This window comes from Electrophorus electricus, chromosome 25 (genome assembly GCF_013358815.1).
Source record: "Electrophorus electricus isolate fEleEle1 chromosome 25, fEleEle1.pri, whole genome shotgun sequence".
NCBI classification, from domain to species: Eukaryota; Metazoa; Chordata; class Actinopteri; order Gymnotiformes; family Gymnotidae; genus Electrophorus; species Electrophorus electricus.
In genome coordinates this window covers 1,119,062-1,141,500 of record NC_049559.1, presented here as the reverse complement: position 1 = coordinate 1,141,500, position 22,439 = coordinate 1,119,062, and the positions used below count along the sequence as shown (strand labels likewise).

The window sequence follows — 22,439 nt, the reverse complement described above, 5'->3', positions numbered from 1 at the left end:
GAATTCGCCCTGAGCCTGACACGGAGCGGAGAAGAGTCTGGCATGTTCACCTCTGGGAAGTTGCATGTAGGGGAGTGGCCGAGGCAGAGACTACTGCCTGACCACAGGGAGTAGTTGGAGGCAGAGGCGCGCACGTGGCAGGCGTTGACACCGCTGGGGTTGATGTTAAACTCCTGGGCCAGACACACCTTCAGGTCATCGGTGCTGCAGGTGAACTGGAGGACATGAGACAAACCCATCAGGACACTGTGTCCAAGCCCAGGTGGATTTGAACATTACAATTCCATGTTAGCTTGATATGCTGTGTATGCTGTCGTGTTATAACTACTGTCCTCCACCACGTTTAAAGGCCCATTATAGACTTATGCCCAAGGGATCCTGAACTCTGTCAGTACAGGGATAGTGATCTACAAAGGGTCTGATATCCAGTGAACTCACGATGTTGATGAAGGCCGAGAGAAAAACCAGGATGATGGTGAAGACTCCGACTAGAGTGCTGTTAATACGGGACTGAACAATCCTTTTGGACAAGTTCTGCAGTGGCCGTGGAAAGAACTGTGAAAGGGAAAAAGAACATGAGAGGTCTGCCACAGCTTCAGGGAGATCTTAATCCAGTAAAGTCTTAATCCAGTAAGGTCTTAATCCAGTAAGGTCTTAATCCAGTAAAGTCTTAATCCAGTAAAGTCTTAATCCAGTAAGGTCTTAATCCAGTAAGGTCTTAATCCAGTAAGGTCTTAATCCAGTAAAGTCTTAACTCAGTAAATGGGAGCAACTTTTAACAGCTGCTCCGGTCTGTACTCTAATGGGGACTGAATTTTCTCTCGGTCCTCAAGAATCACGACAACCCCTCAGTCCCATCCCAGAGCATGTACTCTGCAGTTTGGAGGAACACATTTAATTTTGAACATGCTAATACTTCTCTTTTAAAATCCATCTGCAGTATTAATTTTATCTTTGCTATTTTATTGTTCCTCCAGCAGAGCAATATCCAGGGACCTTGAACTACCTGCAAGTTTTTGTATAAGCAACATTAAGGACTTTTCTGAAAGACCCTTCATGGTCAGCAACAAGGCCAGTCCAATTTTCCATCTGGGGCGGTGTTGGGGGGGGGGGGGGTCTCGCACTGAGAGCTCAGTGTCCTTCACTGTTGGGATTCCCGGACCTGCTCAGAGACCTGCCAGAACCACGGTGCGTCCACTTGACTGGCAGCCTCTCTGGGACTGGCTACAAGGCCACATCAGTATGGGAAAAAAGCCACATCCACACAGGCCATTTACTATCCGACTGTTCGGAGCGCACTGGGGCAGTCGGACCAGCTCTCTGGAGTGACCGGTAATCGGTCACCGTCAGCCAGCGGCGACTCGGGCCTCTGGCCGCACAGGCCTGCTGTTCAAACGCCTGGGAAAACCGCGCCGTGCGGCTGTGCGGGTGTCGGGTCCCCAGCGGATCGGCCGCTCGTTGGGCCTTGGGATGTTTTTGGTGACCGCTTCAACAGCGAGGCTGAGGGCAGAGCTGAAATAGACGACTTACCCCAAAACAAGTGTAAACTGCTGAGACGAACATGACGGCCGTCAGCGTGATCGAACAGGACACAAAAAAGCCGACCATCACAGTGGAGCTGGGGGGAGGAGAGAGAAAGAAGGGAAGAGGAGATGAGGAAGAGACAAAGAACAAAAAAACAACAAAACCTAGAGGTTACACAGGCCGATGCTGTCACAGAAAAAGATGCGAAGGGGATCCGTGATGCAGAGAACACAGTGAAACAAGGCAGGCATGAAACAGGAATTCCAACGAAATGTCCACGCTCGTCATCAGCAAACAGAGGCAGAGTGGCAGCATGCGCCATACGACATGTAATAAAGGCAGCTCAGCAAAGGTCGTAAGGCGTGTCGATCTTTCTCACAATGAAGGAGGAAACGATAAAAGACCATTTGACTTTCTTTCTTTTCACTGCTTTTGTAATGAAGAGTCTTCACTTTCGCATGCAAGACAACAGGACCCCCTCAACTCAGCTGTGCCTTCTTTTAAGAAGGCTACCGTACAGCACGGGGCACGCGGCGTGGGGAACACTTACGGTGGTATGACGACAACCTGGATGAGGCAAATGAACAGAAAGACCAGAGAGGCGCACGCGACGTATGCCCCAAAGCGGGAGTCCACCTGCTTAGAGTACTGAGGGAGAGGAGAGGAGGAGAGAGGAGAGACAAACACTCGGAACAAATGCATAAACCTTTTCCAAAAGGTGTCAAAAGAAATGCGTGAACCTTTCCCCAGCAATTAACCCACCAAAGGGACAATATTCTACAGTACAAACTAACGGGGTGCATGGAGCACTTCCCTTGGCCGAAAAGAGGCGCGCTGGAGAAAACAAAAAAGGGCAGTTGCATCACCTGAAACACGATAGCCAGGCAGATCTGACAGAGGCCACTGATCTGAGTCAGAGGGGGCAGGACCTGTTTACTGCTAAAAGGGTTTGCAATTGCACTCGGAGGAGGAGGAGAACGTATTATCTTCCGTCTCCATTACCGTTTTATAACCCTCCCTTTCTGGAAAGTTCTTCGCCCCCTTTGCCCGTAGCTGACTAGGGCTGGTTGCGACTGGCTGGAAGGGGTGTGTGGTGCTGTGACCAGCTCTCCGAGGGAACCGCCACAAACGCTGGCCAAGTCACTCTGCCCCGTGACCGGTAATTGCGCACGGGGTGAAACGCGTGGCAGTGGACACGCGATTGACGCGCGTGGCCGTGCGGCTGCTGAAAGAGCCCATGCACTTGGACGGAGCCTTTTTGCATGCATGCAATACGACTGAAACGCACGCGGCGTGCGTGCATGTGGAATGACCAGCGGCTTGTCGGCGCGGCGTTTGCGCGCGAGCAAACGTCTGAAGTACCTTCTTCTCCAGGTCGGGCTCGCGGAAGGTGAGCAGGAACTTTCTGACGTGCTCGGAGCGCAGGCGGTCGATGCTGCGCGCGTCGATGGCGCGGCCCAGGAACTCGTCCACCTCGTCCTCGGGGTTCAGGTTCTCCTGGGTGTTTCTGAAAATGAAATGTCTGGATAACACAAGACGAGACGCCGTTGTTCCACCTCTCCTCGCGGCCGGGCGGACGGGCACGCACAGGCTAACGGCTCTCCCACAACCCCGCGCAAGCAGCGCCGGACGCGCCGTCCGTGATGAGCTCTGGTCGGTGACCATTACGGGATACTGAACGGCGAGCTGCCATCATAACGGCACGACGGCAAACATGCAGATTTCAAAAATATTTTGAGATATTTCATCAAACCATTGCAAACCATTCCAGTAAATCGAGGTTAAAAAGATTAGTCAGTGGAACTCCAGATGCTTCAAACACAGGGTATGATCTTTTTAGCATCTGGCCTTGTTCCTGAGTAGCACCTCATACGTTCTTACGCATTGGTCTGTGCATTTGCTTCCAGCCTCTACCATCAGCGAGCCAGACCATGCAAAGATGGAGCAAACATCCCACGCATCTTAGATGCACTTATTTACTCATGCACTGCAGTTCGACAGATTTCTGGTTTCCCCCCCGTCTAGGTAGCAGGAGACAGACAGCACGGATCCAGTGCGATCTTGAAAGCAGAGGCTACTGAGTGCAGGCCTGACAAACGGCCGCTGACGTCCACCGCGTTATTACTGTGGTAATAAAGACGCTTTCAAGGTGGCAGTAAAAACGGAACTTGCAGTCAGAAGCTTTTTCACCACAGCTGACGGAACAGAATCAGGCTGGAGGATATAACCGGTAATACTCACTTGTCCTTGGGGTCTTCAAATCCCTGCAGAGGAAGACGATAAATCAAGAACATTAACTTTATTAATGGCAAAACTGGAGTATCGCTGTACAGCAGAGACCCACAGCAAACAATCGGTGCGACGACATGGGTTTGTGGAAGAACACTGACCCCTGCTGGCAATACCGGGCAAGACGAGCTAATGCACTAGCTCAGAGCAACAACAGCTCAGGGACTGGAGATTAACGGTACAGAGGCCGTGTGGTCGGGGAGGCCCTGAACACGACACACGTCCTCTGACCTCCGACCTCCACTACACACTGCTCCACAGAGCAAGAGAGAAAGGGTGAGCTGACCACAGAAGAAGGAAAACATGGAAGCTCTTCGTGTACAAATGAAGAAGCTTGGCGTGTGAGCTCTTAGAGGTACCGACTCTGCGAGTTAAATGTTAAATAACCTTCCCCATAAACGGCGTCACACTACACTTCCTGGTTGGCAGAGACACCACTTCCGTTGCGAATGAATGTGTGGAACAAGACACCTCAGTGTTTCCGTCCAGTGGAAGTGTGACTTTGGTTGGGTGTTAAACTACACACAACCGGTGACCCGATACACGTGAGCATGGTACGCAGTTGTTCCTGTGTGCTGATGCACGTGCCGATCTGGTTAGTGTCTTGTTCGCATTCTCTCTGTGTCTCTCTCTCTCACTCTCCCCGCAACGATTGCTGTTCGTCTATGATTGGCTGTACACTGTAGGAGGCCGCTGTCGGCCCTGGGGGTCACGACCCTGCCCACTGACCAGACCAAAGCAGATCAACCCTCCCTCACCACTGAGCTTTACTGATGTGAAGGGTTAGTTGTAGTAAATGATTTCTCTCCATGTAGGGGCTGGCTGCTCTGCTGTTTTCTTTTCATATTCTCATTGTTGACGTTAGGCAGATAGGGTTAGTTAGTTCATTTTCCTTTCTGTTGGATTAATTAGCTTTGGTCTCTAGCTGGCTTTGGACATTCTTCAGCATTGCTTGGTTCGCAACACTTTTGCACGTTTAACACTGTTATGTGTATATGCTACTTGTATCTGTGCCATGCTAGAAACGATAAAATCTTACATCATAAAAAACACACGACAACGAAAATAACAAAAGATAAAACAGGCCACAGTCCAAGAACTAGATGCAGTACATACAAATAGCCATGAACACGAAGGTGCGTGTCAGGAGTCCACCACGCCCTAACTCATGCGCACACACACACGCGCACGCGCACACACGCGCACACACACACACACGCACACACACACACGCGCACACCTCCGTCTCCAGTCATCAGCAGCCTTTAGTGCGTTGGGGAGGGGTGTAAATATACAATAGGAGTGTGTGTGTGTGTGCGCGCGCGCGTGTGTGTGAGAAGGGAGTTAGTGATAGCAGGCACTACTGTTCGTGAGGGATCACATGCAGAGCCCATGTAAAAGTGTTTCGCTGGTATTCACTGTAAACAATGATGGGATGTGCACATCCTTGGTTGGGCTTGGCGGGACAGCCTTGGGAAACACGCCAGCAGAACCTGATATGGTCATATCCCACACGGCTCGTTTAGCATGCGCCTCCGAGGGGAACGCATGACGCGCTCACACAGACAGATCTGGTTAGATCTGACCCGTTGGGTGATCCTCTTTGTGAAGGATGTGTTTGGCAATCACAGGGGCAGGGTGATTGCGTTGGGGTCGTGTGACATGACGGATGCGGACCCTGATCGCACCGTGGGCCTCCATATTCAAGCGCACCAGGATGACCGAACGATGCTGATGTTTGGCGAAGCCGTGCGCGCGCACACACACACACACACACACACACACACACACACACACACACACACACACACACACACACACACACACACACACAGAGTCCCTATGCATTCAAGGGAATGTGCATCTGAGTGCTCGTTAGAAATCCGCCTAACAACAGTCAGTCAGGTCTACTTCAGGTGACAAAGCACTGCCGCACCGGTTGCTAGGTGTGTAGTTACGGGCCCTGAAGTCTGGAAGGAATTCCGCACGCTCCCACGCACATGCACATCTCCCTTCACCCCCACTCACGCGACCGCAACGCCCCCTCACCCGGGCTGGGCACCTTTTCTGGCCCTCCAGAAATCGTCGTGTTCAAGGCAACTCGGCAGATGCAAACACACGGGGCGTTTTGTTGTTTTAAGCCATCACAGGACACACCCCTGAAGAAGATCCGCACATCTGCACTTCGAAAGCGTCACCTGCCATGCCGGTGGCGTGGAGGACGGCAGATGACCGATCACGTGGTCAGGGTGCCGGAGCCGTAAACAAATCACCATAAAACCCTGCGTTAAACGCAAATTCATTTTCCCTGTCAGCCTCATACTCTGGGTGCGAGGCAGCAGCGAATGGGAAGGACGTCAGGTTAAGCCTCCGAATTGTTTTCTTTGACAGACGTGACCCGATCAGTTAATTTAGGTGGGTGGGGTTAAGCAAAAAAAAAAGAGGCAGACAAAGGCCGTCTCTCGTGGGGGCCTGAAGCGGTTCCACTTCGCCTGATTAAATCCCTTAGGGCATCTGGTCCACTTTATTTAATCAGAGCCCCGTTTCCCTGTGCCACCCAGGCAGGGAGAGGGCGGGGGTTAGTGAGATGGCCATGGAGAAGAGGCAACCACTGGAGGCAACTTCCTTCGGATGTGGCAATTGGTGCGACTCTCGGTAATTAAAACCAACGAGTAGGTGCGGTCGTCTAACGTCCCTCAGTGCTCTTGTGTATCGGTGCACTTGAGAGCGTCAGATGAAGGGCAAAGTCACGGCACAGAAAAAACGCTAATACAGCAGGCAGATAGATGCTGTGCCTGCAATGTGCCTGGTCAACAATAAGTGCAAAGCACATGAGAATCAGAGATTGAGTGTGTGTGTGTGTGTGTGTGTGTGTGTGTGTGTGTGTGTGTGTGTGTGCGCGCGCATCTGTTTCTCTCACCATCCTCTTCATCTCTTTGGAGACCTGGTTACCACCCAGTTGGTTATAAAATGGCCGGTCCGTCCAGTGTGAGCTGTTGTGTGTGACCGAGTTGGTGCGCTGACGGTTCATCTTGGCAATCATGGCCTTCTCCTCTTTCTGTTCAAAGGAACATCATGTGGCTCAATTAGGGCTAATGGTCTTTGACTGTAAACTAATTTGCGGTTTATTTATTCAATCTACGACTAGCCGACACCGTGTAGTGATAATAACTTAAGCGTGACAGAAAAGATAAACCCCTTTGCTTAATTAGCCCTGAGTCACGGGTTCAGCGACACACACCAGAGCGCATTCTCCCCGTCAGGGAGGTTCCGCAGAAGTTCGCTATATACATCACCCGGTGAAGTTCTCGGGTTATTCATATTCATAAAAACAGCTCGGCGGGGAGTTTGATTCAGAGAAGAGTTTGATTCTGACCCGCTTCTGACTGCAGCCCACTATGAGGTAGGTTTCGATGTTGTGCTTCTTCAGGTAAGCGTTCCTCTCGCCGCCAAAGCCGGGCTCGACATCGTAGTCCCCGTTCAGGTAGTTCAGGGTGGCTTTGGTTATGTGAATGCGTCTGTGTTTGGGGGGACAGAATCCGTGTGGCATACAGCACCAAGGCGGTAGGTTTTTGGAAAACAGTGAAGACATAATCCACGCGAGACATTATGTGGACATCATGTGCCCTGCTGTGTCCAAGTTCACTCACCCTGCTTTCCCCCCAGCTTCCATGTGATTGGCCAGCGTGACGTCGTTGGACCACACGTCAAATTGCCACTTCCTCAAACCCAGGACGCCGCAGTGCACGCGGCCACTGTGGATGCCGACACGCATGTTCACATTGACCCCCGTGACTTCCCTCACCAAACTGGAACGAACACAAACACACAAACACACACAATGCAATGAAAGACGTAGAGACCAGCAAGACGAACAGTTCCACTGGCCTCTCTGGCTCTTCCTGCTTGGCAGTGAACCAAACTAGGTTGCTTCACTTGTGTGGTCCTTAATAAACAGGGTGGCATTCCCAGACAATGCAGTAATCACACTAATTTCATTACTTTTTAAGACCACATTATAAAATGGCACAAATTGAGCTGCTAACATCGTTTCCCGGATTAGGCACTCAAGGAACCATCCGGTAATTTTCAACAGCTGAAGGGCTGATGGACTGGAAATTCACCCTGCAGTTTCATTTGCATATTTTATTTGGCAATTAACTCCACCAAAACACTGTCATAAACTTGCAGATGTCCCCTTACTAGAAACATCCCATCATGAAATGACGGAAATTACAGCAATCCGGTGCTTAAAACAAAGAGGGGATTTTCACTGGTATTCCCTGACAGGCCTCAGCCAGGGTCATCAAACCCCGCTGTGGAACAGAAGGAAAAATAGTGTTGCTTTGTGACAGGCGACTGTGGCAGCCAGGGATCAGCGGAAGCCCCTGTATCCAGGAGCAGAGGACCAGCCCCGAGTCTGCCTTAACAACTCGTATCCAGGAGCAGAGGACCAGCCCCGAGTCTGCCTTAACAACTCGTATCCAGGAGCAGAGGACCAGCCCCGAGTCTGCCTTAACAACTCGTATCCAGGAGCAGAGGACCAGCCCCGAGTCTGCCTTAACAACTCGTATCCAGGAGCAGAGGACCAGCCCCGAGTCTGCCTTAGCAACTCGTATCCAGGAGCAGAGGACCAGCCCCGAGTCTGCCTTAACAACCCAGATCCAGGAGCAGAGGACCAGCCCCGAGTCTGCCTTAGCAACTCGTATCCAGGAGCAGAGGACCAGCCCCGAGTCTGCCTTAACAAACCGGATCCAGGAGCAGAGGACCAGAGAACCTGAGTCTGCATTAACAATAATCATGACACTAACACAACCACGGTAGAGTGGGACCTCACCAAAACGGAGGACTTTCAAAAATGCTGCGTTCAGACTCACTCCCAACAGTCACTCACAGGCGATCTCGCGCAATCGGGGCAAATATTTTTCACCACAAAGCAACATGCGTCTTGCCGATCCTTGTTGTTAACCATGTTGCTGAATTCCACACAGGCAACATGTTGTAAATGTTTCAGTTCTAGTAAGGTAGCAGTGTTGCTGGTAATGTCGGACTCCAATTTGTACACAGACCGGTTCCCCATCTGCATTATTCTGTGTTAGTATTTACGGACCAGCACATGGAAGTTCTGTGGTCTTGTGACTCGGTGATACTCACGAGATGGCTTCGATCATGTCTACGCCCATTTCCACACAGCAGTGGGCGTGGTCAGCCCGTGCCTCTGGCAGACCTGACACGCAGTAGTAGCAATCGCCCAAGATCTTAATCCGCAGACAGTGGTTCTCCTACACACACACACACACACACACACACACATTAGTCTCAAGGACTGTGTCTGAGTCATCAACAGCTGATCTCATTAGAGTGCCCCAAATATTTCATCAATATTTCAAACATTCCATTAATTTAGGTAATAAATGTGGCATATAACACACACACACACACACACACACACACACACACACACACACACATCTTTTACAGAGCTTTACTTTGGACCTTTAGAACACCTACTACACAGCACTCATATTTTCTCCTTTTAAGGGTGTCAACTGCTGACTTGTGAGGGGAAGATTTAGAAGACAAAAACAAACCCAAACTCTTATTGTTCCCTGCAGGCTCGAGAAGGTCACAGGGCATCCTGAATGTTCTCATAGAATAATCTTGCGATCCAAATTTGGTCTAAAGGGCTTCAGGTTTTTATAATCTGGTTCTGACTAAAAGTGGCTGGTTTATCTTGAGATTTTGATCCTAATAAATCCTTAGCTTCATTATTTTTGTTTAAGTTTTTTTTTTGCTCAGTCTAGATTAAAACTAAGTACATTGGCACTGGGAACATTCAGCAACTTCATGCAGAGAGGAGCGTGAAAAACAAAGTGGCAGGAAGAGCGAGAGTGAGAAGATCGCCGTGGACTGAGCGCAGGTCTCTCCCAAGCTGGGTCTTATGAACGCTCCCCCAGAACATTCCACGGGTTAAACCACAGTCCGCACACTGAGCACTACTGTCCGGCATCAGCGTGCGAGAGTGAGCACGTGCCTGCTGGCTTTGCACATGTGCTTGTGCAACGTGCCATCCCAGGTTTTTGCATTTTCAACCCACTAACATTTCAGGTCTTATATGTGATCGTTTGGATAAGTCATACAGTCACAGGGGGTGTGGATGTGTGTGCGAGCAGGGTGAGGGTTTCCTCTGAGCAGTGCTGGGCTCTGTACCTACACCTGTGGAGCCTCGGGACCCCTCCCGGAGATCCCGAGAGGAGCGGGACTCTGCCTTGACAGTGAGAAAAGCAAGGAAACCCAGACCTCAAGACCAGCACCGGCGGAGCCGGGCCAGACCCCATTACACACCCCCATGTGCCCCCGTATCCAGTCACGAATGGAGGTTACCCCTTCGCCTTGTGGACACTCACTGCAGCCAGCTTGTCGAACCGTGCAAACAGCTCATTCAGGGTCATGACCAGCTCCTGGGCCGTGCACTGGGACGCCAGACTGGTGAAGCCCTCGATGTCAGCGAAGAGGATGCTGCGCAGAGGAAGAGGAAACGCATGGTCAGACGCACATGGAGCTGTGCTGTAGCTTCCTGGGTGTTTCACTCCGCAAACGCGACACATGAATGCGGCTTGGTTCTCGTGCGCTCTTCCACTTTAAAAGGTCCCCTACCCACACTGCGCTGTTACCATGGTTACCTGTGCCATTTCCTGTGGCCACTGCAACTGACCAATCAAGATACGTTGCACGAGTACAATAACAGCTATGAGACACACAACAACAATAACTGATTCAGCTGCATTTCCATGCCTGTGGCACTAAAGACTGGCACACTGCCTCTCTGGGCCAATCAGAGACCTACAAAACAATGAAAACAAAAACAACCAGGGAGAGCAGACCGACATTCTTCCATCACGAGGCACAAGACGAGACGAGGTGACGGGTTCCGATGACCTCACGGGTTATAACAGCAGCTACTATTCAATACTCAGCTGTTTAGCTCTGAATGGGAAGAGGAAAAAGGGAACCCACCACGGATCTGGCTAAGATAGGAATATCTCACCCCAGGGCCTGGATCGGGGAGAGCTGGGAGGGTAATAGAGCTCTGTGACTCCAGTGAGGGGCCAAACTGACCCCTCTCTCCAGCCTCTCAGAACCTCTCTCTGAAAGATGACTTCCACCTGACCGTTTCCCGCTCACGCCGTTATGATCTTTTCTAGGTCAGACCACAGCGATTTACACAATGGCCTCGCTGTATTCGGGGCATGTGATCTCTGTCTGCAGTTAAACGGAAACCATTGCTGATCTCCGGGGAAAGGTTCTGAACTGGGCTGACGGCTTCTGCAGTCAGACACTGTACCACACTGTGCCTTCAAGGACATACAACCTGAGAAAGAATTGGAGAGATTTTGACCACAGCAGTAAAAACTGTTCCAAATTGTACGGTGCCATAGATTTCAACCTCAAATATCACAACGGCACACCACTTATCCTGCAACACCAGTGATGTAGCCAGTAATTCATTTAGGAATGAATAAGAAAAAACACTGAAAAAGTACTGAAAGTGTCAAAACGAAACTGACAAGTTTGACAGTACTAGGCACTACTAGAAGCATTTGTAGCACGTAGAGTCATTAATGTCTGGATACAGCATTAACGGGTGTAGGGAATAAAACTATTTTTAGACTGTTTTCCGTTCACCAGAAGTGAATAAGTGGCTTATTTCTTTACGTTTGTGTGAGCGAACTTCCACTGCAGACAGCTGGCGCTGTACTTCGAACAGTTAGCAGGGAAATGATTGGTTAATCCTGCTTCTCACCATAGCAGCTGTAGGAGAGCTACATTCCATTACTTTCCGCATTCTTCTATTCCCCACACCATACGCATGGTGTGGCTCGAAGGAGCTGCCGGCAAACTGTAGCGTCCTCTCACAGAAGACATTATGCATGTCGCGTTTTTAATTTTCCTCTTGACATCTGGGTAATTAGACATTTGCTTTGATTGCTAATAGGTTAATTGCTAATAGGTTAATTGCTAATAGGCAATTACCAGCCAATATTCTGAAAGTATCACAGATATCTAGCTGGTGTTGGATAAACAGCTTGCTATTGCCAATATTTACCTCAGGATAACTAACATTAGTTAACTATGCGAAAGTTAATAAGCTTAATTCCTTGTCTGGCCGATTTGGCAACTTTTCTGAACAGGTCACTTCTAGATCTTTGACAGTTTTCATCAAAACCTTCTGAAATACTAATAGCACTCACACACAAGTGAACTCTGACACCTCTCCTACAGCAGTGCGCTTCACCACCAGAGCTCCTGATCAAACGTTGGGAGAGAATGAGGTGGATGTTTTGGGCCACAGCGAAGCACAGAGATAAGGTGGCCAGGCTAGGTCAGGTCAGGTCAGGTCAGGGACATCGGCTCCCTGTGGCTCACGCGCCGCGTGAAAGTGCTTCAAGCTGACAGCCTGCCATCTAAAGAGCCCCAGGGTGCCGCAGACATCTCAGATATCTTTCAAAAGCTACATCTGACCTAATGCTGCTAACAGTATAAAGCAAAATATATTCTAACTCACATAAGCCACAGCAGAGTAACCGTTGTGTACAATGCCGGGCAGGATGACAAAAAATGTAAATTATATTTAAATCCCTGATTTATTGCAGTGATGATATTAAATGACTGTGTTGGCAGTATCACTGTCAGTTGTGTTTACACTTTGCCATAAAACAAATGGAATTAGTCTGACCCATGCGCTGACAGAAAAATGAACTTGATAACAAATAGCAGGAAACGAGAGCCACCGATAGCCTTGGCCTGTCATCAAGGAAGCTGTTGACGGATGCCTCAGTGGGTCAGCACACAAACAGCTCCAACTTCAGCTCCAGCCAAAAAGAATAACACTTCCTGCTAACACAACACAACCCCATAGTGTGTGTTCATGGGTCAAATCAGCTGCTGGGCTCCAGAGGTCCTGACCCCTGACCCTGTGATGCTGCTACTGTCAAGACTTTCATTTCCCAACCACTTGAGCACCTGCTAACGTGTCCTTTACTGAATAAATCTCACCTGAACATGCACCTGACCGCCCACTGACTCCGCCCCGAACATGCACCTGACCGCCCACTGACTCCGCCCTGAACATGCACCTGACCTCACACTGACTCCGCACTGAACATGCACCTGACCGCCCACTGACTCCGCCCTGAACATGCACCTGACCGCCCACTGACTCCGCCCCGAACATGCACCTGACCGCCCACTGACTCCGCCCTGAACATGCACCTGACCGCCCACTGACTCCGCCCTGAACATGCACCTGACCGCCCACTGACTCCGCCCTGAACATGCACCTGACCGCCCACTGACTCCGCCCTGAACATGCATGACCTCACACTGACTCCGCCCTGAACATGCATGACCTCACACTGACTCCGCCCTGAACATGCACCTGACCGCCCACTGACTCCGCCCTGAACATGCACCTGACCGCCCACTGACTCCGCCCTGAACATGCTGCTTGTCACTGCTGCATTTCCGGATATAAATGTGTGCGGAGCTCAAGCCTGAGCCGGTGTACTGAACTGCCCCGCCCCCCCGTCTGTCTATACGTCCTTCAAAGTGTGATGGTGATACACTGTTAAGGCTTGAGGGCCATGCAGAAAGTCAAGTGACCTGCCCAGCATTCAGCAACGCTGTGTGATCATTTGATTAGGAAATGCCTCGTGCTTCCACACTGCTGGCACTGCCCCGGAAAATACAGGATCTTGGGGCAGGGATTGGGAGCTAAATAAAAATACACAAACCACTGTGAAGCGACCAAACAGACAGACTGATATCTGAGACACACGTAGCGTTGTCAGGAATGACCGCGATGTTTTGCCTCTGAGCAACAGCCTCTCAATCCCCCTGTGTCTCGCACTCTGCCTATCAAAACCTTTTGTGCGTTGTCATTAATCTGAACCACTGCAGTCTGCCAATTCCTTTGTTTTCATGCCTCCTAGGAGCAGCCGGTGCTACATACGGTTCGTCCGTCTGCTTTCCCCTCATCCGGCACTCTCACCCGTCTGCATGGGCTTCTCTACACGTGTCCCTGCGTGGGCCTCAGTCAAGAACGAGAACAAACCGGTTACATCGCCGTCCGCGTTAACTAGGAAATCTATGTACTCCAGGAACAGACCTGTCAATATTCCACCTAAGCAGATGAGAGAGTGCATGCTCCTCACAGAACGCTTAACATTAGGCTGGGGGGAGGATCAGCCTTCTTGTTGAGGGACCTTTTTGGGAGGAGAAACAGAGATGTAGGAGCCTGCTGCACCCCAGCACAGAAGCTAAACTGCCCCGATGTGTTTCTCCCTTTACTTCTCCATGGCCAGAGACGCCGGCAGGAGCTGTTCCCGCGTTCCCGTCCTCCGTCTGGTGCGCAGCAGGGCCTTGCAGGACGTTGACCATGAAACCAGACAAGCTGAGCGAGCAATAATCCCTGAGCAGCAGCGATGCTTGCGCAGGACGGCGTGCATCAGGCCTCAGGGTTGGGACCATTACACCTTTCCACTTCTAAGTGTGAGCTTGAAAAACATATTACCCTTACAGGAAAGGTAATTGGGTTTTTCCCCCGTTTTGCTTATACACAAAGGAATATGTTGGCTTAGAATCAGGATGATGGGTGTTGGCATATATGTAATAATGTACTGGAAGGCAATGAAAATTTCCCAGTGGCTCCACTGATGTGGCCCATTAGTTCATGGAACAAGGGAAAAAATGTTAGCATGCACAGGTATAGGCCAGCTTGTTTGATTTAAACTCCTTTCTATGTATTTTTGATAATAACAAGCACATTTGTGGCAGGGAGCTTACATAACAACTACTGTTTCAAGGTTTCTCTGGCATACCAGTCCCTGTTTCTAATGTCTACACCCTTAAATTCTTTGTGAACATATGATGACGCTTTCTGAAAAAGGCAGTAACAGAGAAATGGTTCATGACCAAATGCCATTGGTTTTATACCACAACTGAGTTACTTACACTTGTAGCCTAAAATGACTCGACTAGCCACATGAATATTTGTGTAAAGAAAATACAGATGCTCTCTTGGGTATATAGAAAAAAAATGCAAACATAACCATTTCTTTCAAACAACTAGTTTTGTAACTTTTTAACTATTTTATTTCTATAACTTGCATTTCACCCAGTCAACACGCAAGCAGAAGACGAGCATCTGTTGTAAAAAGCACCATCAATAAATACATTTTGATTTCACCAGCAAAATGTACGAACTTGAGCACCGTTCACTGTGATGAACGTGAGTAGCTTTTGTGGATTTATTGTGGACTACTTCTCATCTGACAGAGGGTAAAAAACACGGGCTACCTGGCTGAAATTCTCGTCTCGGACCGCCTGTGTGCGCGCGCGCGTGTCCAGAACAGGTGGAGTTGACTGATTCGATTAGGCTGTGATTACCGAAGCAGCTGGAGAGGATTAGAGGACATAATGCCATTTGCACTTAGGTGATGAGACGAATCTGAGGGGCCCCAGAATCGGACAATATATCCCCAACTCTGAGTTCTCGGGAACAGCTAAGACGCCTGCACATCTGGGGAGAAAGCCCTGAGCATAAAGAGTCCTAAAATCACTGGACTTTGCACCATTTTTCATCTTTGTTGTAATTGTTTGTGGCAGAAGAGACAGCAGGATGGGAGTTACTATTTCCTGTCAGCTTGTTTATTGTTCAGCTACTCTGGACAAGAGTAATGAGCAAGACTATATCGTGTTCAGATGTATATGGTAAGTATGGGTGTTGTACCTTCGCCTGCCACAAGATGGCGCTAAGGATGCGGTTTCCTGGCCGTAGCAACCGATCATCCAGAGTTTTGGAGCGTGAGGACATTCCGATTAAAAACGATGTCAGATATATACTTTAACTAGAGAAAAACTCACAACAAAAGAGCAGACAGTAGAAGTGTTTTAAATTTAGTGTATGCAAGCTTTCTGCCTAACCTTTTCAATCAAATACTTTTTCCTCCTTTGACATTTTAGGTAGAGAAAAAAAAGAGAAGACACTAGAAAATACATTTCCAAAAAATCTCCAAAAATCAGGGCCGTGACATAAAAACTATAATTTAAGAGATTAGTGTCTCTGGTAATCAGGCTACTAAATCATTTGTGTTCTACCACACATTTCTATAATGTATTGCAGAAAGAGTGTGTACGTGTGCTTGCTTGTGTGTGTGTGTGTGTGTGTGTGTGTGTGTGCGTGTGTGTAGGCAGACAATAGGTTGGATAAAGGAAAGGCCATTACAGAACAAAATGTGCCTGTGTGAACTAGGGGACATGTGATGAAGGAGTAGACTACTTATTATACAGCACACAGAGCCTGGGGCATAAAAGAACAAACATTAAACATAAACCTACAAACATGTCAGGCATGTCTGAACTATAGTTTCGCACGACCTTGCCTTCAAACATCCAGCACTGTACGAAAATGAACACAGTATGCTTATAAGTATAAATCATTTAAAATAATTTTTGAAACAGTCAAAACTGGTGTTTAAGGCAAAAAATTGAACATTAGTGAACGAATTAAACCTGTTGCAAAATCATTTCATTAATTAGAATGAGAGTTTTCAGATTAACATCTGCACTAGCAAGGAAGCTACCAGCAGCTGTGAATTGTCCCTAAACATTTCTTAACGAACTCCACTGGGTAATCAGATATCTCTACTTCATAATCAGATATCTTGATACATTTTCATTAAAAGCTTTTAAAGCCATATATATATATATATATAATTTATTTTTCCATTTCATTCATCATATACCAGTTATTTGGTCCTTTAAGCCCAGTGCTTTATAAATAGATAAGAAGTACATTAAGATTTTCTATACGAGAATCACTAAAGAAGAAAACAGGCCACCAGCCACAGGAAGCTGAAGGCGTGTCCCTTCTGGAGGACGTGAATTCTAACGCGGCCCTCCAGGGGGCGGGTCTAAGGCGTGGCTGGGCTCGGACTGTCTCCTACCTCACGTTGTCATGCTTCTGAATGTAGATCTTGTGAAACATCATATCCTCCTGCTTGGCGTTTATGTCGGCTTTCATCTCCATGGCGACGTGTCGGGGCAGTACAGAGAGCAGGAGGCGTTCCTGCGAATGTGGGGGAGAGATGGAGCGTGTGACAGAGCAAGGGGTAGAAAAACAAACGACAACACAAACCAGAGGAGCTCCATCTCGCTCGGCCCTGCTTCTCTACCCGTCATGCCCTGCTGCGGTGACGCTGGGCCAGCCACGGGCGCCATGGCAGCATGCACGGAATATCTCACGGGGAGACTAGATAGCAATGATCTGGGGTCAGTTCTACGCAGCCTGTACTGCCCAGAGAGGCCGTGGTGAAGCACGAGCGCGGATCTCTCCGCGTGTCATGTCTTGAGCCCGGCTTCGACCTGTGCTGTCTTTTGTTACGCCACACTCCCTAACTACGTACACACTGGCTGTATTCCCCAACATCAGCGGGGTCTCAGAGCGCTCCGTTCAAGGGCAATTAGGAAGTCACATCACGCAACTTGTGCGTATGAACCCCACCCTTTCCTGTTTTCAGTTAGTGTCTATTTGGGGAAACAATCGCGACTGATGCAGGCACCGGTCATAGAAACCAGACCCTCGTCGTCGCAACAGCGTCGTCGGCCCCTGGTGGCCGGGAAGCGTGGGGCGCACTACCGCCTTACCTGCTGCTGGTTCTCCCGTTGTGAGTGAAGACGGGCCTGGATGCATTCCCTGGTCTCCTGGAAGGCCTGTCTCTGAGAGCCTTCCGCAGGGTAGTGCGTGCACACGCCCACCATGTTGGTGCAGGAGAAGATGAGCACATTGGACACGAGCTGGGAAGAGACGGGAGACAGAGGCACGGAACTTAGGAGGAAACCCGACGGGAAGATGGGCTAAACTGAGCCGGGAGTGGCTTCTTTCCAGCTGTTCCGGAATGCACATAAAGATGACGTGGACAGAGGGGAAACAGCAGTAGGGAAGTTTAATATAGATACATCAAACAGACTGCCTCACCACTCTGGAGAATTGGCTTGTACACGGTGCACATTATTCCAGTTACTAAGACAAGAAGAAGGGAAAACATTAAAAAATATGATGTTCACTAGAGAGGGATTGATAAGCCAGGAGGTAGCACTGGCTGCATAGCGTCTGCTAACCTTAGTTTATCTTAGCCCAAGGTGGTGTGTCTGTCTGTCTGTCTGTCTGTCTGTCTCTCTCTCTCTCTCTCTCTCTCTCTCTCTCTCTCTCTCTCTCTCACTCTCTCCCTCTCTCTCTCCCTCCCTCCCTCTCTCAACATGAGGCCCATGAGCCCAACATAGGTCATGTGAAGATATCTGCATATATTTCTGCATTCATAGAAACATGGAAGGATTTGAAACCATCTGGAACAAAATGTACTTAGGTTAGGCAGGGCCAGTTTTAAAGACAGACTGAAATCTCAGTGGAATTTTGCTGGCAGGAAGGATACATAAAACAGCTGTTTAAATTTCTGCAAAATTTCAAATCTTCTAGAGTCAGTAAAAAGCTTTTATTGCCCCGAGATAAGTAATCTATTTCTGCTAACTAGCAAGTGTATATGCTATATCATTGGAACACAAAAACAGCTATACGAAGATAAATATCAAGTTTATGGTTTCAAACCCAATAAATCCTACAGCACAAGAGGGCCCTGATCAGGATGTGTCTACTGTTCTTTCTTCAATTCGCGCAAACGATACGACCTTCATTATTGTGATTTATGATTTCTTTCTCTTGAGAGATTATTTCTTCCCAGAAATGGGAAAGCGCTTGTATCATCAGCCCACAACTCTGTCCATTCTGTCTGAACTGAAATCACTGGGAAAAGACATTTTCTTTCTTTCCTTCTAGCCTTTATTCTATTCCAATCATTCCAGCTACATCTTCACAGGTTACATGAGCGCAACGACACTGTTCCATACAGCATATAACAGAAACGCCTGGTTATAATTCCTGAGGGAGAAATAGCCATCAAGGAACTTTGAATTTGGCATCACTGATTAGATCTCAGAAGCAAATGTTTCCTCACAACATTTACATTACATTTACATATGTTTTATATCTTCTTCCACGTCATTTTCTCGTTGGGCTGATCACAGATCAGATATAAGCAGTAAACTGGTTTTGACCAATTACCAACTTTGACCAAAATGGGGGGGGAAAAAAAAACCAAACACAAAAAAAAACACGCAATTTCTGTAACACCCATGACCGGGCAAGTGTAGCCTGTAAGGATACCACCAGAACGACCCCATGACGTTTAATGGCTAGTGCTTCAGCGTAATTCTCCATCAAGCTCATTCGTGTGCAATTGTAATATGAAAAGAAAACGGGTCAACCTGACCGCTATGGTCCCACTACCTGATGACTTCCTCTGGCAAGGCTACGATGAACAGTGAGACACTCATTAGAGAGAGAGCAGGAAAATGGAAGGGAACACCAGCTTATCTGCCACAGAAACATGTCATCTGTTAGGCCTTTCACAGTATTATTCCAGAGTATAGACATTTGAGCCACGTCTCCCAAAAACTTCATCATGTTAAGAGCGTCATCTTAACACTGAGTGCTTCCAATGTGATAATTACTCAAGCGTTTGATTGCTGTTGGTTAAAACCACGATGCAACGGAAGAACGGCCCTCGTCTACGTGATCTAGAGGACATTAAACAGGAGAGCATTTCTGAAGGCCCTACCCTTGATACACCCCTTGACACACACATACCACCTGCTTCTAATGTGCCGTCACAATGTCAAGAGGCATCTTTCCTTAAAGGGATATCAGGTTCTCTGAACAAAAAATCTCCACGTTTCGGACTCCTTCACTGTATTTTTCAAGTCTGGGTGTTGTCCACTTTCAGATGGGATCACCTGGGGTCACACACGTCTTCCATGGAGTTCCAGCAGACACAGACCATGGCTTAAAGAGGCTTAATAACATTGGAGTCCAATGTCTACTGTCTACTGTATCCAGACAGCAGTTCTCATCCTACATCTAACCAAGTACTCTTGAAGATCCTTTACCTCAGCAAAAATCTTCCTTCAAGACTGGTCCTTAAGGTTTGTCACCCCCATATGCATTTTATCTGCTTAATTAATTGTTAATTATACCAAACATCACACTAGGACCCAAATCTGTTGATATGTTTATGCACGATTCATGTATTAATGTATTTATTTGTGTTGTACACCAAGGCAGGTACTTTATGCAGAAATGTCTCAAGCACAGGCAAAAATGTTCCTCATGAACAGTCCAGAACAGTCCAGAAACTTCATTTTACAAGGAAACCAACCTAATTGGCTACATAATTGAAAAAACCAACAGGAAGCAAACACCAAATATACATTTAACATGACACATAACTCCTCTCTTTGGAAAACAGGTTTAACCAATCATATTCAATCAAATATGAAAATAAACATGCCAAATATGCATGAATAGTAAATATCTTGGGCCTCTTTCATTGCACCAGTTGGATTATGGTAGTAAACACAACATCTCACTATGAAGCCATGGTGCCAGTCATAAGTGTGAACAGACCCAGACAGACAGCACTGCTCCAAAACACTCACGGCAAGCAGCATGTCTCACTGAACAGAGGGGCCGTGTTTACAGAAGTGTGGTGCCTCACGGGCAGTAACCAGGGAACAGACCGGGCGCTGCACGAAGAAATTTTAAGTAACGATTAATCATTGCTGGTGGGATAAAAAAAACAAAAAACCGCCAAAACAAAACAAAAAAACCCCACACAGAGCAAAGTGACGCGCAACACAATATTTGCTTGACCGTGTCCACGTTTTCTCCTCGGGCCTCTTCAGTACCGTTCAGTACTTCAGTAAGTAGCGCAAAGAGGAACAGGGCGAGGCTTTTCGAGTTAACTGATCGGTCAGTGTCGATGGTGTTCTGTTCCACGGGAGGATTTATTTCTGGTAAAAGCTTGTTGCAGCACAGCTGTGTCTTTCTTGGTCAGGAAAGGTGCAGCACCACCAGCCAAATCTGTTTTAAAGAGTTGCTGCTCTGGAATGGAGGCAGTGTGGGCCTTTGCTTCTTCCCAGCAAATAAAATGAAATATAATATCCAGTAGGACCATACAGAACAATAACAACCAGTAGTATATTAACCCAGCACATAACTGTGGGCCAGCGTCTTGAAGGCAAGAGTATTTTGCTAAAGTGAACATTGGACTAAAACACGCAAACGTCCACCTGTAACATTATCCCCTACCTATCCCTTGAAACCTTGTTCATATTTACAGTATTGTCTACACTGTCCAACATATACCGCTGTTCCCCTTGGAGCCTATAGAGGAAGCCAGAGGTAACACGTAGTAATAAAAGCCATGGTTTCTGTAGCACAGGCCAAAATTCTGGGATGTAGCATATATTAGTCCTCACAAAATGAGTCCATTCTTTTATTGGACCATGTCTCTCCAGCTGTGTCCCGAAGAGGTCCCTCACATCCACACCACCCTGGGACCAGCTTTAGTGTGACGCCTGATGGCGCTGATCCTACTGGGATGCCAAATGTCACTTTCTGAGTCACGCCTTTGAAGAGGGTCGCCGGGCCCATGGACAAGAAGAAGAAAAAGCATTTCAATTTTTCATCTTCCACTTCAAAAAAAAAAACAAAAAAAACCCTCCCTCCATATCATTGCTGAAAACATCAGTCATATGATCAATCACACGATGTGCTGAGCTTTAGGGTTCTTTGATGTCCGTAGTGGGTTCCTCAATCCAATTTCCTTCCACAACAATAAGAAACAACTGTGTATTGATAAACAGGTATGCAAGTAAACTTTCCAAAACAGACAGATACAGAAACATTGCATGCCTACAGCCACATCTAAATTACACACATTAAAGTCCAACACAAAATTAGAAACAGCTTGTGTAAATAAGGGAGGTTTGATGAGGGTCTAGTTGCAGACGTGACCAATTCAGCTAACTTCGTAATGATTAGGTATTTGGAAATAACTTGCGCACGTCAATAAGTATCAAAAAATGACGCAAAACGAGACCATTAGCTTTTATTGTGACCTCAGCCTGAGGCCTTTAATGTCCCATGATCGTAGTTTGACGATGAAGCACTCTTTGAAGTATTCTGGGGGGAAATCAAATCTAGACATGGCGCAGGGGTCATGGCCATCCATGCGTCCTTAAACACGCACTAAACAGCCTAGCCATAACCATAAACACTGGTATGTGCTAGTATACTGTACTATACTTAGAGCTTGTAAAAGATTATATGCAAGTTACTGGTCAATAGCAGGATTAATTTTATTTGATGAACAATGTACCATTTGATGCACATCATAAAAAGGAGTGTTCACAAGGGAGGGGAACAGATGTAAAAAAAAAGGTCAAATGCACAAATTCCCACACACACAATTTTGCACCACAAAATGTAAATTCAGGTTGCTGTGTAAATACGTCAGGACTGGGAGTGGATCAGAGAGCTCGTGACATAAAGCACTGTCTAAAAGGGAAGACGTGTGCTACGAGGCACATTATTCTACAAACCGATGCAAACGTTGCACTCTCAGCTCGAAACCGTGGAGCCTTTTTTTTTTGGTCCGCTTCTCAAGTCA

At 47.8% G+C, this 22,439-nt stretch overlaps 1 protein-coding gene across 4 annotated transcripts in view; it reads right to left on the bottom strand.

Moving 5' to 3' along the window:
- The window catches only part of adcy5 (adenylate cyclase 5), a 47,352-nt gene that overhangs the window by 6,237 nt on the left and 18,676 nt on the right, over window positions 1-22,439 (bottom strand). For 3 of the 4 annotated variants that reach the window (XM_026995502.2, XM_026995504.2, XM_026995505.2), the window contains exons 2-14: window positions 17,521-17,670; window positions 16,821-16,942; window positions 10,221-10,332; window positions 8,968-9,095; window positions 7,464-7,622; window positions 7,190-7,331; window positions 6,734-6,871; window positions 3,766-3,788; window positions 2,887-3,046; window positions 2,075-2,172; window positions 1,531-1,618; window positions 439-555; window positions 51-215 (exon numbers count right to left, since the gene is read on the bottom strand). In XM_026995502.2, the coding sequence (XP_026851303.2) occupies window positions 51-215; window positions 439-555; window positions 1,531-1,618; window positions 2,075-2,172; window positions 2,887-3,046; window positions 3,766-3,788; window positions 6,734-6,871; window positions 7,190-7,331; window positions 7,464-7,622; window positions 8,968-9,095; window positions 10,221-10,332; window positions 16,821-16,942; window positions 17,521-17,670 (1,602 nt within the window). The remainder of the gene's footprint in view (window positions 1-50; window positions 216-438; window positions 556-1,530; window positions 1,619-2,074; window positions 2,173-2,886; window positions 3,047-3,765; window positions 3,789-6,733; window positions 6,872-7,189; window positions 7,332-7,463; window positions 7,623-8,967; window positions 9,096-10,220; window positions 10,333-16,820; window positions 16,943-17,520; window positions 17,671-22,439) is intronic. The other variant, XM_026995503.2, reaches the window with a different exon arrangement.